Genomic DNA, 18,734 nt, shown 5'->3' with positions numbered 1-18,734 from the left:
AGGTGACCCTGTCCCTGGGCTGAATCACTGTACCAAGGACTTTCATAACTGTGCACCCTACATCTCAGACACCACTTCACTTTCCTTATCCTATTGCCACTGCACAGAGGAAACCCACTTCTGCAACCTCTGCAGGGTTACTGTGGAATAATTATTTGCTTATTTATACACACAAAGAACTCACAAACTTCCAGGGTGTTGAAGAAGCTGTTTAAGTTAATGGTTTTCTAAGTGTATTTTCCAGACCAGCAGACTTGGCATTACCTGAGAACTTATTAAAAATACAAATCCTGGTCCTCTTCTCCCTCATCTCCTAAGACCTACTGAATCAGATGCTGTGGGGAGGAGGAAGGAAAGGGAGGGGACCCCAAGCCTTGAGGACGAATGGCATAAAGAAACTGGAGTTCTGGATGGGCAGTGTCTGAGAGGGAGCGTTTCTGAAAACTGAGATTCTGAATCTGAAATAGGTAAAATAAATAAATAAAATGCAAAGCCTCCAGATAAAGGAAAACTGTACTTCAGAACAGAAAAAGGGATGAAAGAGGCAAGAGAATGAGAGAGTTCTAGATAGGCTGAATATTTTTTTTTTTTGATGAAAGGCATTTGACTTGCTGTTCAGCCTGGTGTTCACTGTGATGATTTCTATCAGAGATATTTTCCTGAGCTCTGTGCCCAATTCTTTCATCTCAGTGCCTTTCAGGCCAATGCTCAGAGCATCTCTGTACATATGTAAGGGAGGATGATTGACAGGGCAGGTTCTCACCCTGCAAGGACCCCATGGATCACCAAAGCAGCAGAAGGAAATAAGGGAAAGGAGGGTGGGGGAGGGGATAGAAAGGAAAAGCAGGATTTAAATGAGGAAAAGAAAATGGGGGCAGGTCAGACCACAAGTATAGCTGACCCTCCAGATCCCAGGGTTCTGAATTTATGAACTCTACCAATGATAGATGAAAAATACTTGAAAGAAATTGTGCCTGTACTGTACATGTACAGATTTTTGTCTTCTAGTTATTCCCTAAATAACACAGTATAACAATTGTCTACATAGTATTTGTAATTTATTGGTATTTTATCTAATCTAGGGATGATTTAAAGTATATGAGAATGTATATATACATTGTAAATACTGCACCATTTTACACAAGGGACTTGAGCCTCCATTGATTATGATATCCTCAGGGAGTCCTGGGATCCACCCCCATGGACACCAAGAGACAACTGTATCTGTTATGGCCAAATGGAGCAGGAAAGTTGGCCATGTGGGTTAAAGTCCAGCCTTCTACTGGTGTCATGAAGCGCTCAGTGGATTGATGAGGATTTTGTGCTAGGGGCTGGGGCTTTGGCTCAGTGGTAGAGCGCTTGCCTAGCATGTATAAGGCGCTGGGTTCGATCCCCAGCACCACATAAAAATAAACAAATAAAATAAAGATATTGTGTTCAACTACAACTAAAAAAATATTTTTTTAAAAAGATTTTGTGCTATTACTGTCCTTTCTCAAGCAAGTGGATGCCTGGCATCTAAGACTCCCGGTGGGCAAGGAGGCTGGAACATACTCAGACACAGGTCCCTTTCCAGGCCTCAATCAGACGCAGTGAGAATGCAAAGCATGTACCTCACAGATCTTTTCCAAGGAGGGGACGAAGAAGTCATCACACACAATGGCCAGCGCGTAGAACATGTACATGGCCTGGAAGAGAAGAGAAAGAGTTTACATTACAGTCAGGCAGAGCCAGTGGTGAGGGTCCGGCTACCTTCTGCTTCAGTCATGTTCTCTGTTATCATGATCTTAACTCAGAGTAAGTCTTTACCATGCCCACAAGAACCTGTGTGACTTGGCCCAGCTTCTCTGACCTCATTGCTGCCACTCTCTTCCTGTCTACGTCTTCATTCTCCAAGCTTGCTATGCATGCCCACTGCAGGGCCTTTGCACCTGCTGTTCTCCTCTGCTCAGACCCCCCTTCCCCTACAAAACCCTATTGACTCATTCCATGATGTCCTTCAAGTCCCTGTTCAAATATCAACCTAACTCTCCTCTACCATTTCTCTTTACCCCATTACCTTGCCTTCTTTCTTTTTGATATATTATACATTAATTTTTCTGTTGCCAGTTTTCCTGTCCAAAAGATCAGGAGGAATGAACTTTATTTTATTGTTATGGTTTGAATATGAGGTGCCCCCTAAAAACTCACGTGTGAGACAATGAGGAATGTTCGTGGGTAAAAAGTTTAAATTGTGAGAGATATAACCTAATAAGTGGATTAATCCACTGATATGGATTAATTGGGTGGAAACTGGACAGGTGGGTTGTAGGTGGAGGAGGTGGGTCATTGGGGGTGTGACTTTGGGGTTTTCATTTTGTCCCTGGTGAGCACAGCTCCTTATTGACATGTTCTGAGTTGCTTTCTTTGCCATGCCCTTCCACCATGATGTTCTGCCTCCCTTTGGGCCCAGAGCTATCGAGTCAACTGACTCTGGACTGAACCTCTGAAATCGTGAGCAAAAATAAACTTATCCTCCTCTAAGTTGTTCTCTTCATGACTTTTGGTCACAGAATGCAAAGCTAACTAAAACACAATTATTGATATATAACTAGAAGTCGGCACAGGTCTGGTTCATTGTAGGTGCTCAATAAATGTAGGTGGAATGAAGACATAAATAGATAAACAAAAAATTCCAACTGAACCTGTTTACTATCTTGGTCCCTGAAGAACAGTCTTCATAAATGTGTTTCCATATCTTGGTCATCTATGACCAAGAAGGAAGAATTCTACCTTTGGGCAAGAAATTGCTTCTCCACCTTATCCAACCCTGTGTTTACTCACTAATTAAGGAAATATTATTTGGATTCCAGTGTTGGTTGACCACCCAGCATCCATCTCCCACTCTTTCCTGAGGGGATCCCGTTTTAATCAAATTTTCACAAGGCTCTATGTGGAAGGTGACTCCATCCTTTTATCCAAGGGTAGATAATGGTTTCCTAATTGCTGTGTAGTGATGATGATTATTGGTTCAGAGGTGGTCACATGACCTAAGCAGGCCCAATCCAATGACAGGAAAGTCTGTGTTGTACTTTATAGTACTGCTGGCTATGGACAAGAATCTGGGGCCCCTAATTGTCATTGGTAGCCATACTGAATGACTTGGAATGAGGTAGACCCTGACTCAGAAATCACTTAAGCCCTTAAGGACATCACTGAGTCATTGATCACATAGTGTGGAGCCTTCCATGCCTCAGGACTTCATAAATACCATAATCATCACTGAGGTCAGTTTGGAGTTTTCCTCTTACTTGCAGCCCAAAGCATTTAATGGATGTGGTTCAAGTTCTAGAATCCTCAGTAGTGATGTGTTTTTCATTACTGACCACCCTTACCACAGGGCATAGGACATGACCACAGCTAGCCATCAGAACACCCCATTCCCTGTCTCACAGTGGGCGTATGTAGGAGGTCTGCTTAAAGGGCCACAAAAGGATTAATAGAGAAGTTGGGGGAGAAGGTCTTTCCTCTCATGAGATACAAACACCCTTTATATCTGAAACTACTAGAAACAGTTGAAATGTAGAGAGAGGTTATCTGAGAAAGTAGCTCACACAGTAAGAAACCAAATCAAGAGATGGAACAGGTACACTACACACTCAGTCTGAAACCAAAGTGGACTTTCTCATTTCATGAGCCAATAATATGCCTTTTATACTTAAGTTTTCTTGAGTTTTTGTCACTCACAATTGTCTTTCATGAAACGTTCTGTAGCAACCTGTGTGAAATGATGGCAACCTTTTGACTCTCAGTCATACTCTAATCTAGTCCGCTGGCCCTCCTTTGGATAAGCTTATTTTCTTTGCACAAGTGTATATTTTGGTCTTTTCCATCGGATTTTAAAATAAGCCTTAACATTTGATTCTGTGGAACTATCAGACAAATGCAAAAAGACATATTCGTTCCAAAACAACTTGCTATAATAAATTATCAAAACCTAATGAAATTTACCATAATGAGATGGGTTATATAAACTATTATTCCTTATCCAATGAAATACTATTAAAAGGGATTATGTAAATCCACATTAAGAGATAAGGACATGCATTCACAATACACTGCTAAACAGAAAATTTTATAAAACAGTATGCAAAATCTCTTTTTCAAATTGTCTAAGTACACACACACACACACACACACACAAGTATATTTATTTGCATACAAGTTTGTAAGGCCATCAATCAAAATAACAGCCACCCTCACTTAGTGTGAATCTGTCTACATTTTACAATCACTGTCTATACTTTTTAATTTTTCCATGCTGAATTTTTATTTCTTGTGTGATTTTTCTAGGTGATAGGAGATTTTAGAGGTAAAAGCTATGTTTTATACTTCTCTAATCTCTGAGGAGCCGGGAGGCTTGGCATATGGAGAAATCTTAAAAATATCTTTTTATTGATTGATATACTCAATCTGTACAAAATTATTTGCCTGTGGGGTGTTTTGAAGATGTCAATTTAAAAATAATTAATGCTGTATTTTACAGCCTTGGGGATAAGCTAGATGATACATTCCCGAATTACAATGGCCTCAAACGCTCTTTTGCTGTGTGACTTGGCTGATCCAATGATACACAGGTTTTAACATTATCCTTGAAAGGACATCCAAATTCAGTAATTGAAATACAGAACTGCACATCTGTGGATTAGCCAAGACCTAAATAAGCTGTCTATCGCTGACATATTCAACTCACTGAATAGCCAACCCTGCTTAGAAGTCCATAAACCATCTCAGTAAGAATATGTCCCCATATTAAGTATCGATCTTGTTTCAGGGCAAGAAGCTCTGTCTAACACACAGTAATATCAATGCTCAGATCTGCCAGGTTTTCAGTGCTTTTAAGGATGCCGGCTAAGGGGCATCACAATGGTTTCCATGCACAGGCAAGGTGAGGAGGGGACACCCACTGTCAATCAGACACCCTGTAACAAAGAACTTCAGGGGAGTCCAAGGGACCTGCAAGGCATAGGGGCTCCTTGTCAGCAGCTGGTCTCTTCTGGGCATCTGAGGGTATGCCTGCCACTGTGGTTATAGAACCCCCTTGCTATAAAAGTTTGCCATGTCCACCCACGACCCCTCAAAAAGAGATTCCCGCTGGAAAAGCATGCATAAGCAAACTGAACAAAGCAATAAAACAAAGGTACAAGGTTCGAATTCAAGATTCAGGGTACCTCCAGGAAGTACGACATTGGTGGTACTATCAGGGCAACAGGCAAAAATATTTTTAAAAGAGTAAGGCAATTTCAGATTCATTTGACTATTCCTTTATTTCCAAAGGACATAATAATATCATTGATGATAATGATATTAATAAATAATATGTGCCACAGCTTGTTGAGCCAGAAATTCTAGGCATGATCCAAGTAAGGATCACATGGTGCATTCACAATACACTGCTAAACAGAAAATTTTATAAAACAGTATGCAAAATCTCTTTTTCAAATTGTCTAGGTACACATTAAGGAACCTTTACATAAGCTTATAAAATACTATCCTTTATGAGGCCTATCTTATTTAATTCTTTCAGTTTCTGTGGGAGAAAGGGCCCCATTTCTCAGATGACTCAAGAGAGCTTAACAATTTGCCCTGGGACACCTGGCCAGCAAATGGCAGTGATTAGATTTGACCACAGGACTCTCCCAAGCCTCCCTACAGAGCTCAGCTATCCAGCTGTCTCTCCCTACAGTGGTCATTTCTTTCATTTTCCCTCCCTTCCCTCCCTTCCTTTCTGCCTCCTTCTCTTCTTCCCTTCCTTCCTTTCTTTCTGCAATACCGGGGATTGAACCCAGGGCCTCATGTTTGCCAGGTAAGTGCTCTGTCATGACGCTGCCCCCCCTGGACCTTTTAAAAACTTTTACTCTGAATCCAAGTTACCCAAGCTGGTCTTGAACTTGGGATTCTCCTTCCTCAGCCTCCTAAGTAGCTGGGATCATGGGCATGTGCCACCGTGCCTGGACTACAAGGCCATTTCTGATTCATGACTTTTTGTTTTTCAGCTCACCTGTTGGTAAGCTGGCTTCTCCAAACACACAGAGGGAGGAGCAGTTTTAGAATCCCAGCCATCCACTTTTGGGGGCTGTTTGTTAGGACCACTGATGTTCTTTACTAATGTTATTATTTTTACAAGGTGCACCACAGAATACAAGACAGCTTTGAAGTCTCAAAAAGTTTGATCTGTCCCCATATCCTGGGGCAGCACAAATGTGTTCGAGTTCACTGTGGAATGTGAGCCCCCAGACTGGCTGCAGCCACCAGAACAAGTCAGTGCTTGGGACCTGTTCTGGAAATGACGAGTGAGGGATGTCGAGGGAGAGAGAGAGAGTGGTTCTTTTGGAATTTTAGCTGAGGTTTAGGACCACAGGGGCTTCTCTTCCATGGAAACTTGTCGAAACCCTCTGTGTGGAAACCTGTACTTTGACCTTGATCATGTGCAGCCTGGAGCATGAGCCATGTTTGATATTTGTGTATCTGGCCTTCCTTCCTTCAAAGGTCAGCAACGGGGTCCTTTGCATGCATACCCACCCTGTCTCAGGATGGGCTTGTACAGAATGATTTATATGGAATGAATAGATCCCAAGGACAGTGGTAATCATGGAGTAGCTGGTGTCCAAAGAAACGTTAAATAGCATTGACAGGGCACAAACAGCTGCTAAAAGAGATGTAGCCTGGGGCCTTGCAGGAAGCCCAGGATAGGTGGAGGATTTCACATCAAGTCCTAGACTTGACACCTCCAAGCTGTGTGACTATGAGCAACTCATCTTATCTCATTGAGCTTTCATCATGAGACTCTTCAGGTCCTGTTCTCCAGTTAGCTTACAAGGCTCTGGTGAGAAGTACATGGAAACAAATGGGCAGGGAGCTGGGACGAAGCTGAGCATCTCACACACAGTCACTGTTTCAACAGCAACAATGTCATGGGGATATGCCCAGACTAGCCTGCTGCAGAAGAGGAGGCATGTGGAAGAGACCAGTCACTCCAGTTGCCCCAGCTGAGGCTGTCAGAGATCAGTTGACGAGTAGCTCACCTTTCAGCAGGATCCCAGCTGAGACTGGCCCAGCCCAGCCCAAGTTCATCAGCTAAGCAAAACCCAAAGACAGCCAAGCAGTTGTTTGTTGCTGTGTGCCCTTGAGGTTGTGAGGTCATCTGCTGCACAGCACTACTGTGGCAATATGTTGATTGTGTCCTTTGAGACACACATAAGAGGGGAAGCCAAAATAGCCAAAAGAGCTACAGTGAAAACAACAATCATTAGTATCTCCCAAGAGAGTGGACTTGAAAAATTCCTAAGACACAAGATGACAAATTTGAACTTCCAAGGGCAGCCAGGACCTCAGTTGAAATCATGTTTATGTGTTTAAAGTATACACCATCCACAGGCCACCAAAGAAAAAGATGATCCTTTTCTGAGGAAGACACACCTTAGGATTTGAAGAGTTACTTGTGTATTAATTCCACAATGAAGGGTGGAGCATCAACTCAAAGCCAGAGGCAAGCAGGTTGGTGGGAATGACTTGAGGTCCAGTTGCGAGGACCCAAGATAAGTGGCTCCCCTTAACTTAGAGTGTGAAAATCCTAGGACAGAGCTCTACAACATGGCAGAAACGGCTGGTTACCTATTCATTAGCCATTCACTCATTTATCTTGCAAACATGACCCTAATGTTGTTCTGAGTAACAACATCCTCAGGTTTTTCACTTCTCTTGGGACTAACCATGACCATATGGCACAATTTTGTCCAATGAAAATAAGGCACAAATCAAACTAAAGTCATCCTTTCTTCCTGCCTTTGATTTTGATAGGATGTCTGGAATGGTAACAGCCATTGTATGACCACGAAACAACAAAAATGAGGGTACATATTAACATGCTAAAGGTAGCCAAGACTTGAGGACACCATTCTCCATCTGAACTAAGGTCTCAAACCATCTCCTTCCATACTTCTTATTATGTGAGCAAAGGAACGTGTTATTTCACTCACTATTAGTATGTACTTGCAGTCACGTGCCTCTCTACTCCATATGGGGCGTAAAAGATCTGGCTGGGCAAGCGTAGTGTAGATGGTTGGAGAAATCTTCACAGAAGAGGTAGCTATTGAACCGAGATTTTAAAAGATAAATACTATCTCATCAGGCAATTTCAAAGGTTGATTGGGACTAATAAATCTGGAGAAGTTTGGCTACGGTTACCTAGGGTAACTAGAAATCACTGTGGTCCGTGAGTTAATGGAGGTGAACAGGCAGTAGCTGAACTGTCCATATATAAGTGCTTCTGAATGGTGAAGGCAGATGCGTTTGAGTGGCACTTTAACCCTGCTGTTTTACGTGGCCTCCACAGTCAGTCGTTTTCACAGATGATTTCTTTTTACTACATCATCTGCACTCCTGCCTCTGTCTTTAATTTCAACGAAGGTAATGTTGAAGAAACAATTCCTAGGGAAGATCTTTAGAACTCTGGCCTGAGTGGAAATTGTTCTAAATCTCTCAAGGAACAGGGTTTGAATAATAAGATAATAGAGGTTTCTTTTCCTCCTCTTTTTTCATAGCTTCAAGCGATCACATGATTAGGCTTGGAAAAATAAAAGTGATTTCTTTGAAAAGCACCTTCTCCCATTACAGTCTCTGTATCTCATGGCCCGAGGAGGCCTCAGGGAAATGGATCATATGCCTGCTCCTGGGTTCTGCTACCACTATGGATTTTATTCTTCTGGAAACACATTGACTGCAGTCACTACGGAGGGACAAGTGGAGCCTCACATCCCAGAACAAGGTGTCCCAACGAGCACTGGGGGAAGAGAATGGCTGGGAAGACGAATGTAGCGGATTGCCATTGGCATCTCTCCTCTGTACCACCACGTTCTTCAGGTCTTATTGAGTTCCACGGACTTTTCAAAAGTCAGAATCTGCCTCAAGTTCTTTGAAGACTTTGGTTTCATCTCGCAGGATAGTCAGAGAACACTGGGCAGCTAACTCTGTGTCGGGAGCCCGCAACCAATGTCTGGTGGAACTAGTGTACCAGTACCCCAGCTCCCTCCCTCTCTGGGTGGGGTAGCTCTAGGTGGACTCCCAGGGTTTCCTAACTGGACTAAACTTCAAGTGTCCAAAGTGTTGTCCAAGAGCTTCTTTCATGAGCATCCTTCCATCCATCCTTCACTTTCTACTCCTGTATTTCTATCTACCTCTCAAATAACCACATACATTCACACTGTTGTCTCCGGATCTGTTTCTGGTTGAGCCAAAATTAAAATAAGAAGAAGTGAGTTAAGGAGGATTGTGGAGGTGGATGAAATACGATTTGAAAACAAGAGGGGTCACTCCCAGAAATGACTGTCTTCCTAAAGTCTAGGGGACTCTCTACTAAGCCCCACCCTGTGGTCATTTTATCTGTTGGCATTGTGAAAAAGTTGATCTTGCAAGTACTCAAAGTTTAAAGAAAGGGGTAATGTGAATGTACCTGCTCCATTAGCACAAATCCTATAATTATTTTACTTTAAAGGAGTTTCGAGGTGCCTAGGTGTGGGCTGGGGTGTAGTTTGAGTGGTAGAGCATTTGCCAAGCTTTCAGGAGACTCTAGTTCTGTACTCAGCACTGCAAAAAAAGGAAAAATAAAAATAAAAAAAAAACGATGCCCAGGTGTGGGACAGCTGTTCAGTGTTCTTGGAGGTCTCCGTATTGGGAGCCGTTATTTTGGAGCCTTGGGAATAACAGACTTGCCCTCTCCAAGGAGATGTTTTAGTAGAGGATGAGGATCCCAGATGCCCCCTTGCATTCTTGTTTCTTCCCCCTTCTCTCCTTTTCTGACTCCAGGTGACATTTTCACACTGTCCACTTCCTGAACTATTGGCTCCTATGTCCTTAAGGAAGTCATTGAGTCTTTCAGGCTGTTTTCCTTTGATATCTCCTGAAGGAGGCTCTGAGAACAAGGTTTGGGCTGCCTGGGCTGAGGCTGAGGCTGAGGCTGACGTGGCCTGCAGGGAACACCTGTGGGGCAGGTACACGCTCTCTCTATTTACTCTCACAATCTGCAGGAGAGGACGCTGGGTGTCAAATGGAGACAGAGGCACAGGGAAGTTCAGGAACTTGATGTATGCCACATAGCAAGAGGCAAAGGAAGGATTCCAACCCACGGGACCCACCTCTTCAGTGGGCTCTCCCGACCACCAGGCCACAGGGCACGTCTGAAAGAGGACTGTCTTCCTTCTCTTTGAGGGGAATCTGCTCCTCTCACCTCTGCCAGACTTCCAATCCCTTTTTGCGGAGACCTACTTTAAGATGGGGGCTCTTAAGTTGGATTCGTAAGCTCCAACTCCCAAGGAGCTCTTAGAATTTAGAACCTTGTTGGTTTGGATAAGGATTAATTACACTTTTGTTCTCATTAACTGATTTTCTATTATTAATTTTTAAAAATTTTAAATGTTTTTGTTTGTTCTTTTTAGTTATACATGATAGTAGAGTTTATTTGGACGTATTTATACAAACATGGAGTATGTCTTATTCTAATTAGGATCCCAGTCTTGTGGATATACATGATGTGGAGATTCACTGTGGTGTATTCATATATGTACATAGAAAAGTAATGTCAGGTTCATTCCACTGTCTTTTCTATGTCCACCCCCTGTCCCTTCCCTTCATTCCCCTTTGTCTAATCCCTGAACTTCTGCTCCCTCCCTTTGTTGTGTCTTAGCATCCACATACAAGAGAAAACATTCCACCTTTGGTTTTTGGAGTTGGCTTATTTCACTTAATATTGATAGTTTCCAGATCCATCTATTTACAAGCAAATGTCATATGTCATCAAGCCATTGTTTTTTTTTAATGGCTGAGTAATATTCCATTATGTATCTATACCACATTTTCTTTTTTCAAAATTTTTTTATTTATTCTTTTTAGTTACACATGACAGTAGAATGTGTTTTGACATATCATACATACGTGTACTATAACTTCCCATTTTTGTAGTCATAGATGATATGGAATTACAGAGGCCAAATATTCATATAAGAACACAGGAAAGTCATCTCTGATTAATTCTACTATTTTTCTCACCCCTCTGCCCTTCCCCCCATAACCCCCTGCCCAAAAAGGTGAACCTAAACTCCTCCCTCTCCACCCCCTATCATGAGTCAGCATCTGCATATCAGAGAGAGCACTGGCCTTTGGGTTTTAGGGGTTGGCTTATTTCACTTAGCATGATAGTGTCCAGTTCCATTCATTTATTGGCAAATGCCATAATTTTATTCTTCTTTATGGCTGAGTAACATTCCATTGTGTGTGTGTGTGTGTGTGTGTGTGTCTCACATTTTCTTTATCCATTCATCTGTTGCAGGGCATTTATGTTGGCTCCATAGCTTAGCTACAGTGAATTGAGCTGCTATAAACATTGATGTGGTTGTATGTTGATTTTAAGTCCTTTGGATATATGCTGAGAAGGTGGATAACTGAATCAAATGGTGGTTCCATTCCTAGGGTTAAATGGTGGTTCCATTTCTAGTTTTTTGAGGAATCTCCATACTGTTTTCCAAAGTGGTTACACCAATTTGCAGTCCCACCAGGAATGTATAAGTGTACCTTTCCCCCCTACATCCTCACCAACATTTGTTGTTTCTTAATTCTTGATACTTGCCATTCTGAATGGGGTGAGATGAAATCTCTGTAGTGTTAATTTGCATTTCTAAAATTGCTAGTTCTGATTGACAAATTTGTGCATATTTATGAGGTACAATGTGGTGTGTTTTATTTGCTTGTTTTTTTTGCAGTGGTGGAGATGGAATGCAGTGCTGTTAGGCAAGCTCTCTGATACTGAGCTGCATCCCCAGGCTCAATGTAATGTTTGATTCATATACGTGGTGGGTAATTATCACCTCAGGATGATATCTATCATCGTAAACATTTATCATTTCTTTAAATATTCAAAATCCTCTCTTCCAGCTATTTTGAGATGTACAAAGCATTATTGTTAGCTATATTCACCCTAATGAGCCGTTGTTCTCCCTAACTTCTAATTCAAATTCAGCATTTCCTTTCTCAATGAATATAGGCAATAAGTCATACTAAGTTTGTCAGGTTCTGGGATTATGTCCTCCATGGAAATCACGGATCTTTCATATCACACCAGTGGTGTTGCCAAGACCTTGAACTATTATCTACACTTACCACTACTGCAAAAATAGGTAGTTATATGCTAGATAGTAGATGCTAGATCTTCTATCAAATGAATTAACAAGTGATCACAAATGTTACTGTATCACCGTGTACTTTAATATGTACCTGTTATGGTTTGGATATGAGGTGTCCCCAAAAGCTCATGCATGAGACAATGCAGGAATTTTTAGAGATGAAATGATCAGAATTATGACCTAATCGATGGATTGATCTATTTGATGGATTGATAATTTGAATGGATTAATGTGTGGTGACTGTAGGAAGGTAGGGTGTGGCTGGAGAAGGCAGGGCTCATATTATCCACAGCTCCTGACACCCAGCTCTGTCTGCTTTCTGTCTGTCCTTAACTGGGCAGCTTTCCTCTGCGTGCCCTTCTGCTGTGATGTTCTGCCTCATTTCAGACCCAGAGCTGTGGAGTCGGCCGACCCTGGACTGAACTTCTGAAACCATGAGCCAAAGTAAACTTTTCCTCCTCTTGGTTGTTCTTGTTGGGTACATTGGCCACAGCGATGTAACCCTGAATAACACAGTACCAGAGTGACCCGGAATGCATACAAAATGGGAACTCCCTAGCATCACTGCTAGAGGATCTAATTAGCGGGTCTGGGCTGTGGTAAAGGGGTCTTGGTAAAGGGGTCTGCATTTCCAACTAGCACCACATGAAGGTTCTGAATCAGGTGGCCCAAGGGAACACAGTCAGAGGGAATCCTCAAGTGTTCCCATCTATAGGGCCCTAGTAGGACAACTTGAGGGTGGTCAAATGCAGGATAGTGGGAGAAGGAGGCTGGTATGTTTGACAGGGTCAGGCAAGAAACGAAGCCAACTCAAAAGAGTCTGACCAAAGATAACTTTTCTGACTGAAGACAATTTAACAAAGGGCTTATTTGAAGCCGTACATTCAGAGTTAGGGGAGCCAACAAAAGGCACCTAGATCCTTGTAAGAGTAGGAAGCCGTGATCTGTTTGTGGGAATGGAGTTGCTGTAGCCAGGGTGGTGATCGTGGGGAAAGAACTTCTCAGAAGATCTGGAATCCGAGAGGAAGAAGGGAAGCAGCTGCTGCCAGACTCTGGATAACCAGGAGGGAGTTGGGAAGAAATGCCCAACCTCTCTGCTCCTGTCCTGCTTCTCATTGGTTGTACTGGAAGCCAGAGGCACAGAAACCCTGGGAACTCATCCTTAGTGACTGAGTGCAGAGCAGGGCATTGAAGAGCAGAGAATGGGGAGGGGTACAGCAGAGAAGACCACTAGGAAGAATGAGGAAGGAGGGAAAGGAGAACAGAGCCACACAGGGGAGAGGAGGGCCTCCGGAGTGGAAGGGTGAGAAAAGGGACCCAAATCCATTTTAGCTGCGACTCCACGATGCACCCATGAATCTGAAGATGTCCACAATGGGAATATACAGAGCAGAAGTTTACGACGGTTTTGTTCACTTCTGTATCCCCAGGCCTAGAAGAGTGCTTGACACGGTTTCTGGGATTTTCTTGAATGAATGAATGAATGAATGAATGAATGAATGAATTTTTAAGCCACTGTCAATGGACCAGGCCCTGGGCCCGGTGCTTGGCATGCATCTGCTCATTTTACCTTACGATCATCCACATGCAGAAATTGGGCCTGTAGATCTTCCACGTTGAAGGTGAGAGAGCTGAGGTTTGAAGAGAATAGCAAAAAGTATACAGTATCTACAGAGTCATCCTTCATCCAAATCTAGTGCTGTAAGACTTCAATGTCTATGTGAACTCCAGGTGCTGAGGAAGGAGAACTCTCTATCTTCCCGGCATCTATCCCATCCATATATTTCCATGGACATTTAGTATGAAAAGGGAGTTGGTCTTCTGACAGTCTGAGCCACTACCTGATTGCCCAGAGCACAACGTTTTTGGATTTTCCCAGATCAGAATCCATATGCCATGGGAGACTAGTACAGTAGCAAGGAAGACAGGTCAAAAAAGCAGAAGAACCCAAAGAACAGTGTGGTGCCAGGTGACACCCCAGCCTGAGCCCAGTTCTGCACAGAACTCTGGGCATATAGATCACACCAGAGACTCTGTCTTTCCTTGAGGCACAGGAATCAGTCATTTGCTGTAGACCACCTGAGAAAATGCAAATTCCTAGGAACTTTCCACTCTCAATGTATCTTGGTGAAGTGGCCTCAGTAGCTCAATGTAGCTTTTTAAAGGTCACCAGGGTGATCCAGAACACGCCCAAGAGCTGCTGGATAGGCACCCAAACTGGTGAGGAAGATTCCTGTGGATCTGATGGGATGCCAACATGTCTGCTGAATATGAAACCAGAACACTTGATATTAATGCTGGGAATAGAGCTATTGAGGGGAAGAGTTTGGTAAGATTATCTGAAGGAGCTGATTCTTATACTTCATCTGAAAAGATGAACAGTCATTATCCAAGCAAAGAATCCAGGACAGAACTAGCAAGGGAGCAGCATGAATAAAAGCATGGTGTCTTAAATTAATATGGCTTATGCTGAACACCATGAATTATTCACTGTTGTTGGAGGGTAGATTGTGAGTGAAGAAGCAGAGACAGAGCCGGAGGCATAAGTGACGTTCAGTTTGGGGACGGTCTTATATGCCATGCTGAACTACTTAGATGATAAATCTGGATTAACTGTTCTTAAGTAGGAATCTCTGTAGGCTCTACCAGATGAACCTCACGATCATGGTTGTGATGATCTGATGTGAAGATGATGGTGATGGTGATGGTGGTGATGATGGTGATCACAGTGACTATGATAGAATGATGATGGTGATAATGATGATTTGATGATGTGATAATGACAAAGATAATGATGGTGGTGGTGATGAAAAATGATGTTCGTTAGACATCAGCTGTGGGCCTATAACTACTTTAAAACTTGATCCTTTTGAATATATCATGAAGTAGGCACTGTTGCTGCGTTTCCTTTTCAAACAAGAAGATGGATGCAGAGATAATATACACCCAGAGTCACAGAGCCAGTACAGGCAGAAACTGGACTCCAACCCTATGTGTCTGACTCCAGTCCAAGTCAGAGCTTGTGGTTCTAATTCTAATTTCATTTTGCTTATGATACCCACTGATTTCTCATGACCTGTCAAGTTTTCTCGGATTCTTGCTTGCCTTTCTTTCTCTCCCACTTTTTCGATGACACCCACATCCTTCCCTCTAAACCCAGGTGGCATAGTCTAGGAGTTATTAAAATTCCGTGCAAAGGCTGATTGACTAGTGGCCTTATTTCTAGCATTGAGGTCTTCTTCTTCAGACTCACTTGAGAAAATGAGAATAATGAATTCTACCCTAGGGAAGTATTCTCCTTATTTTAAAAGTTAACTTTTCTGGAGGATTTGAAATTTCAAAAAAAAAAGCACTCTGCAAGATAGTAGAACTCTTCGCTTCAAGTCCAAGAGACCTATTTCTTGCCCAAGTTTTTTACTAGTAATTTGAGCTAAGCCTTTCCAAGGAAAACCACAATAGGCTAGGAATTTTTGTGCCAGGATTAGCACTAAGCTGCTGCACATTTCCTTTGAAAGATACCAACCAGGTTGAAGTTATCAGGAAATTTGCATTCTTGTCTTCCTGTCATTTTCTTGTTATTCTCTCTGCAGTCACCGTTTTGGGAGCTGCTGGGCACCACAGATGCCAGATAACATCAAACAGCTGAACTGTAAGCGAATCAAGGGCAAGCAACCAAAACCAGAATAGGCCTGAGACATGAGCACCCAGGGCAGGCACGTAATCTGGCGCCTCTTCAAACCCATATTCTTTAAATATTTACTCAACACTTATTCAGTGGAGGAAGGAGGACAAAACTAATCTTCTATTAACAAAAAAATGTATATAGAAATAAAGGTGCTAAGTAATTCATTTCCACTGGTGCAAACATAGTCAATATGCTGAAAAATATTCTACAACCCCTCCCATTTTTCTGGATTGTTATTCTCTTTTAAGTTTCTTTTGTATTTTTCTAAGACAGCTTATTTTGGGTGAATTCAAAGTTTTCATATTTAATATTTGGAGAGTAAAACACATCTTATTTAACCTTGGTAAATATTTTACATGTTTTTCATTTAACAATTCAGTTGGATGGGATGAGGTGAGAATTTAACAGAACACATGTGATAGAGGTAGGTGGGTGGGAGAAAAAGTGGGAAGTGGCTTCTTATTTCTATGTTAAGGGGCTGTTTCCTTCAGGGGAAGAGGGTCAATTTATTTGTCTTCAGCTGTGTAAAGACTTGTGTCATGTGGAAATCCAAGTGTCATCAGCTTTCTAGTTTATTATAGTGATGGTTGAGTGCCCCAGAAGGCTGGCATTCTGAATCCAGCTTTGGACACATAGTTGGAAGTCATGACAACCTTCTCCTTAATTGTGTGTCTTTACCATGTCCTATTAACAGAACCAAACGAGTTCCATAGGGCATGCTCCTAGAGGAGAATCTGATTTTGCATCAGGGGTGATGAGCTACATTTCCTCCCAGAAATGTCTAGCCTGATCCTTCTTGTGAGGGTTGTAAAAGGCTAATAAGCTGGATGACCATGGGTAGGGGTTCCATCTGGGTCTGTGTGTATAAATGAACAAAGTCCACAGACTTGAATGGGATGTAAGCTCTGATTTTCCTATTGCTTAAGGTCTGGTACAATTAACTAAGCCAGATCAAAGCTTCCTATTTCAGCACTTCCAACTTCACACTTCAGTGACAATCCATTAAAATAATTACCAGATGATTACTGTGGACTTTTAGCTAGGAGATTCAAAACCTCTCTTGTTAGACAATTAGCTTGGCTGGGCACATGGGCTCCTTCTCCTCTGGCTGATGTAGGCTGGCTTGAAATTCAGGAGTCGTCCAGAACTGTGGCATCTTAGTACCCAATGACTCCTGGTCTAGGCATGTCCTTACAATCTGTTCACCTGGTATGTGTCCTTAAAATGCAACCAGGGCTCAAGAGAATGATGCTCTTGGACTATTCTAAAAATCTTCTCTGTTGTTTCAGGAACAATGTGAGGTGTTGTTATTAATGAATAGGGCTGACTCTTGCTGCAGTTTGTAGATGCTGACACTAATGTTAGAAGTTGCGGCTGTAAGACAGCAAGCTAGAATTTAATTATGCTTTTAGTTACCTCCCTCAAGGCTCCAAAAAAGCAAGAAGCACAGTTGCAAATAAGAATTCAGGAGCTATCCAAAGGCATGTGTGGTAGAACATACTAACTCACGAGAGAAATAAATCCCTTGAGGTTATAAGTGTTATAAAGAGATTGGAAGACAGTGGTATCTTTGAGATTTTGCACTTCTTTTCTGCACTTTATAAAATAGGAATGGAAGAATTTGGCTAGCTGATTACTGCTGCTCCTCTCCATTGTAAATAAGCCAATGGAGGCAGTGAGGATACCTGCTTATGAAGCCCAATCAGATAGCGTGGGTCCACATCTTGGTGAGTGATGCAAGGTATTTAAACCTAAGGCTCTAGTGTTCTCATCTGTAAAATGGGAAAAAATAATACCTTCCTTATATTATTCTGAAACTAGATAATATATGCAAAATTGTTAGTACAATAGCTGTTGTGAGTATTCAGTAAGTGCCAGATAATATTGTCATTGGGGAATCATTGTTATTTTAATCAATTGGTTAGAAAAGTGGGACCGATTGGATAGAAATGGACTTAGGGAGGCATTCATACCTTTTCTTTAGAAAAATCACAAGAAAAGATTAGCAGGCTTATTTCTTTGACAACTTCTGGGAGGCCCTTAGTACAGATGCCTGGGGAATGGTTGACCAAGAGCTTGATTTCCTTTTCTTCCTTTGTCTCCTAAGAGTAGTTGCCCATCCAGAGAAACCCAACCTAAGCTTCACATTCCAACAAACACAAGGTTTAAGATTCCCCAGCAGTCAACAGGGATGGCCAACTCAATGGTAAAACCCAACTGGATCCAATGTTAATTACAGCTGAGAAGCAGGTGGTGTCTAAATCTGGGTCCATCTGTTTCACATCTGTGGGAAGTTTCCCCAGTGGAGAAGACAGAGCCATGGCCAATTTCTTTGTGTTCCAAGAAAGACTGGACTCTTGCATTCAATAAATTATCTTATTTATTTGTCATGATAAGATTTTTCTCTGATCTACATAACCACAGAAACATGGTTGACATCCAAGCAGAAATTATTTGATTCAATTCTATTAGTCATATTTATGTTACCTGTATTTTTAAGAAAACAAAGTCTACTCATTGAAAAGATCATGGATCCTGTAGGGAATTCCATTGTCATTAGTGATCAATTGGGGACTTTAAATCCACTTACATCAGGCAATTAAGAAAGCATTACTTAAATCAAAAATCAAGAAAAGGGATGGAATCAAACTAAAAAGCTTCTTCACAGCAAAGGAAACAATCAAAAAAGTAAAGAGGGAGCCTACAGAATGGGAGAAAATCTTTGCTACCCGCACCTCAGATAGAGCAATGATCTCCAGGATATATAAAGAGCTCAAAACATTTAACACCAAAAAAAAAAAAAAAAAAAAAAAAAAAAAAAAAAAAAAAAAAAAAAA

At 41.9% G+C, this 18,734-nt stretch overlaps 1 protein-coding gene across 1 annotated transcript in view; it reads right to left on the bottom strand.

The window, feature by feature from the left end:
- The window catches only part of Slc24a3 (solute carrier family 24 member 3), a 530,728-nt gene that overhangs the window by 147,285 nt on the left and 364,709 nt on the right, over window positions 1-18,734 (bottom strand). The window contains exon 4 of the mRNA XM_048811364.1: window positions 1,614-1,688. Within this exon, the coding sequence (XP_048667321.1) occupies window positions 1,614-1,688 (75 nt within the window). The remainder of the gene's footprint in view (window positions 1-1,613; window positions 1,689-18,734) is intronic.

Source organism: Marmota marmota, unplaced genomic scaffold (assembly GCF_001458135.2).
Source record: "Marmota marmota marmota unplaced genomic scaffold, marMar, whole genome shotgun sequence".
Taxonomy (NCBI): Eukaryota; Metazoa; Chordata; class Mammalia; order Rodentia; family Sciuridae; genus Marmota; species Marmota marmota.
This window is presented reverse-complemented; position numbering and strand designations above follow the sequence as displayed.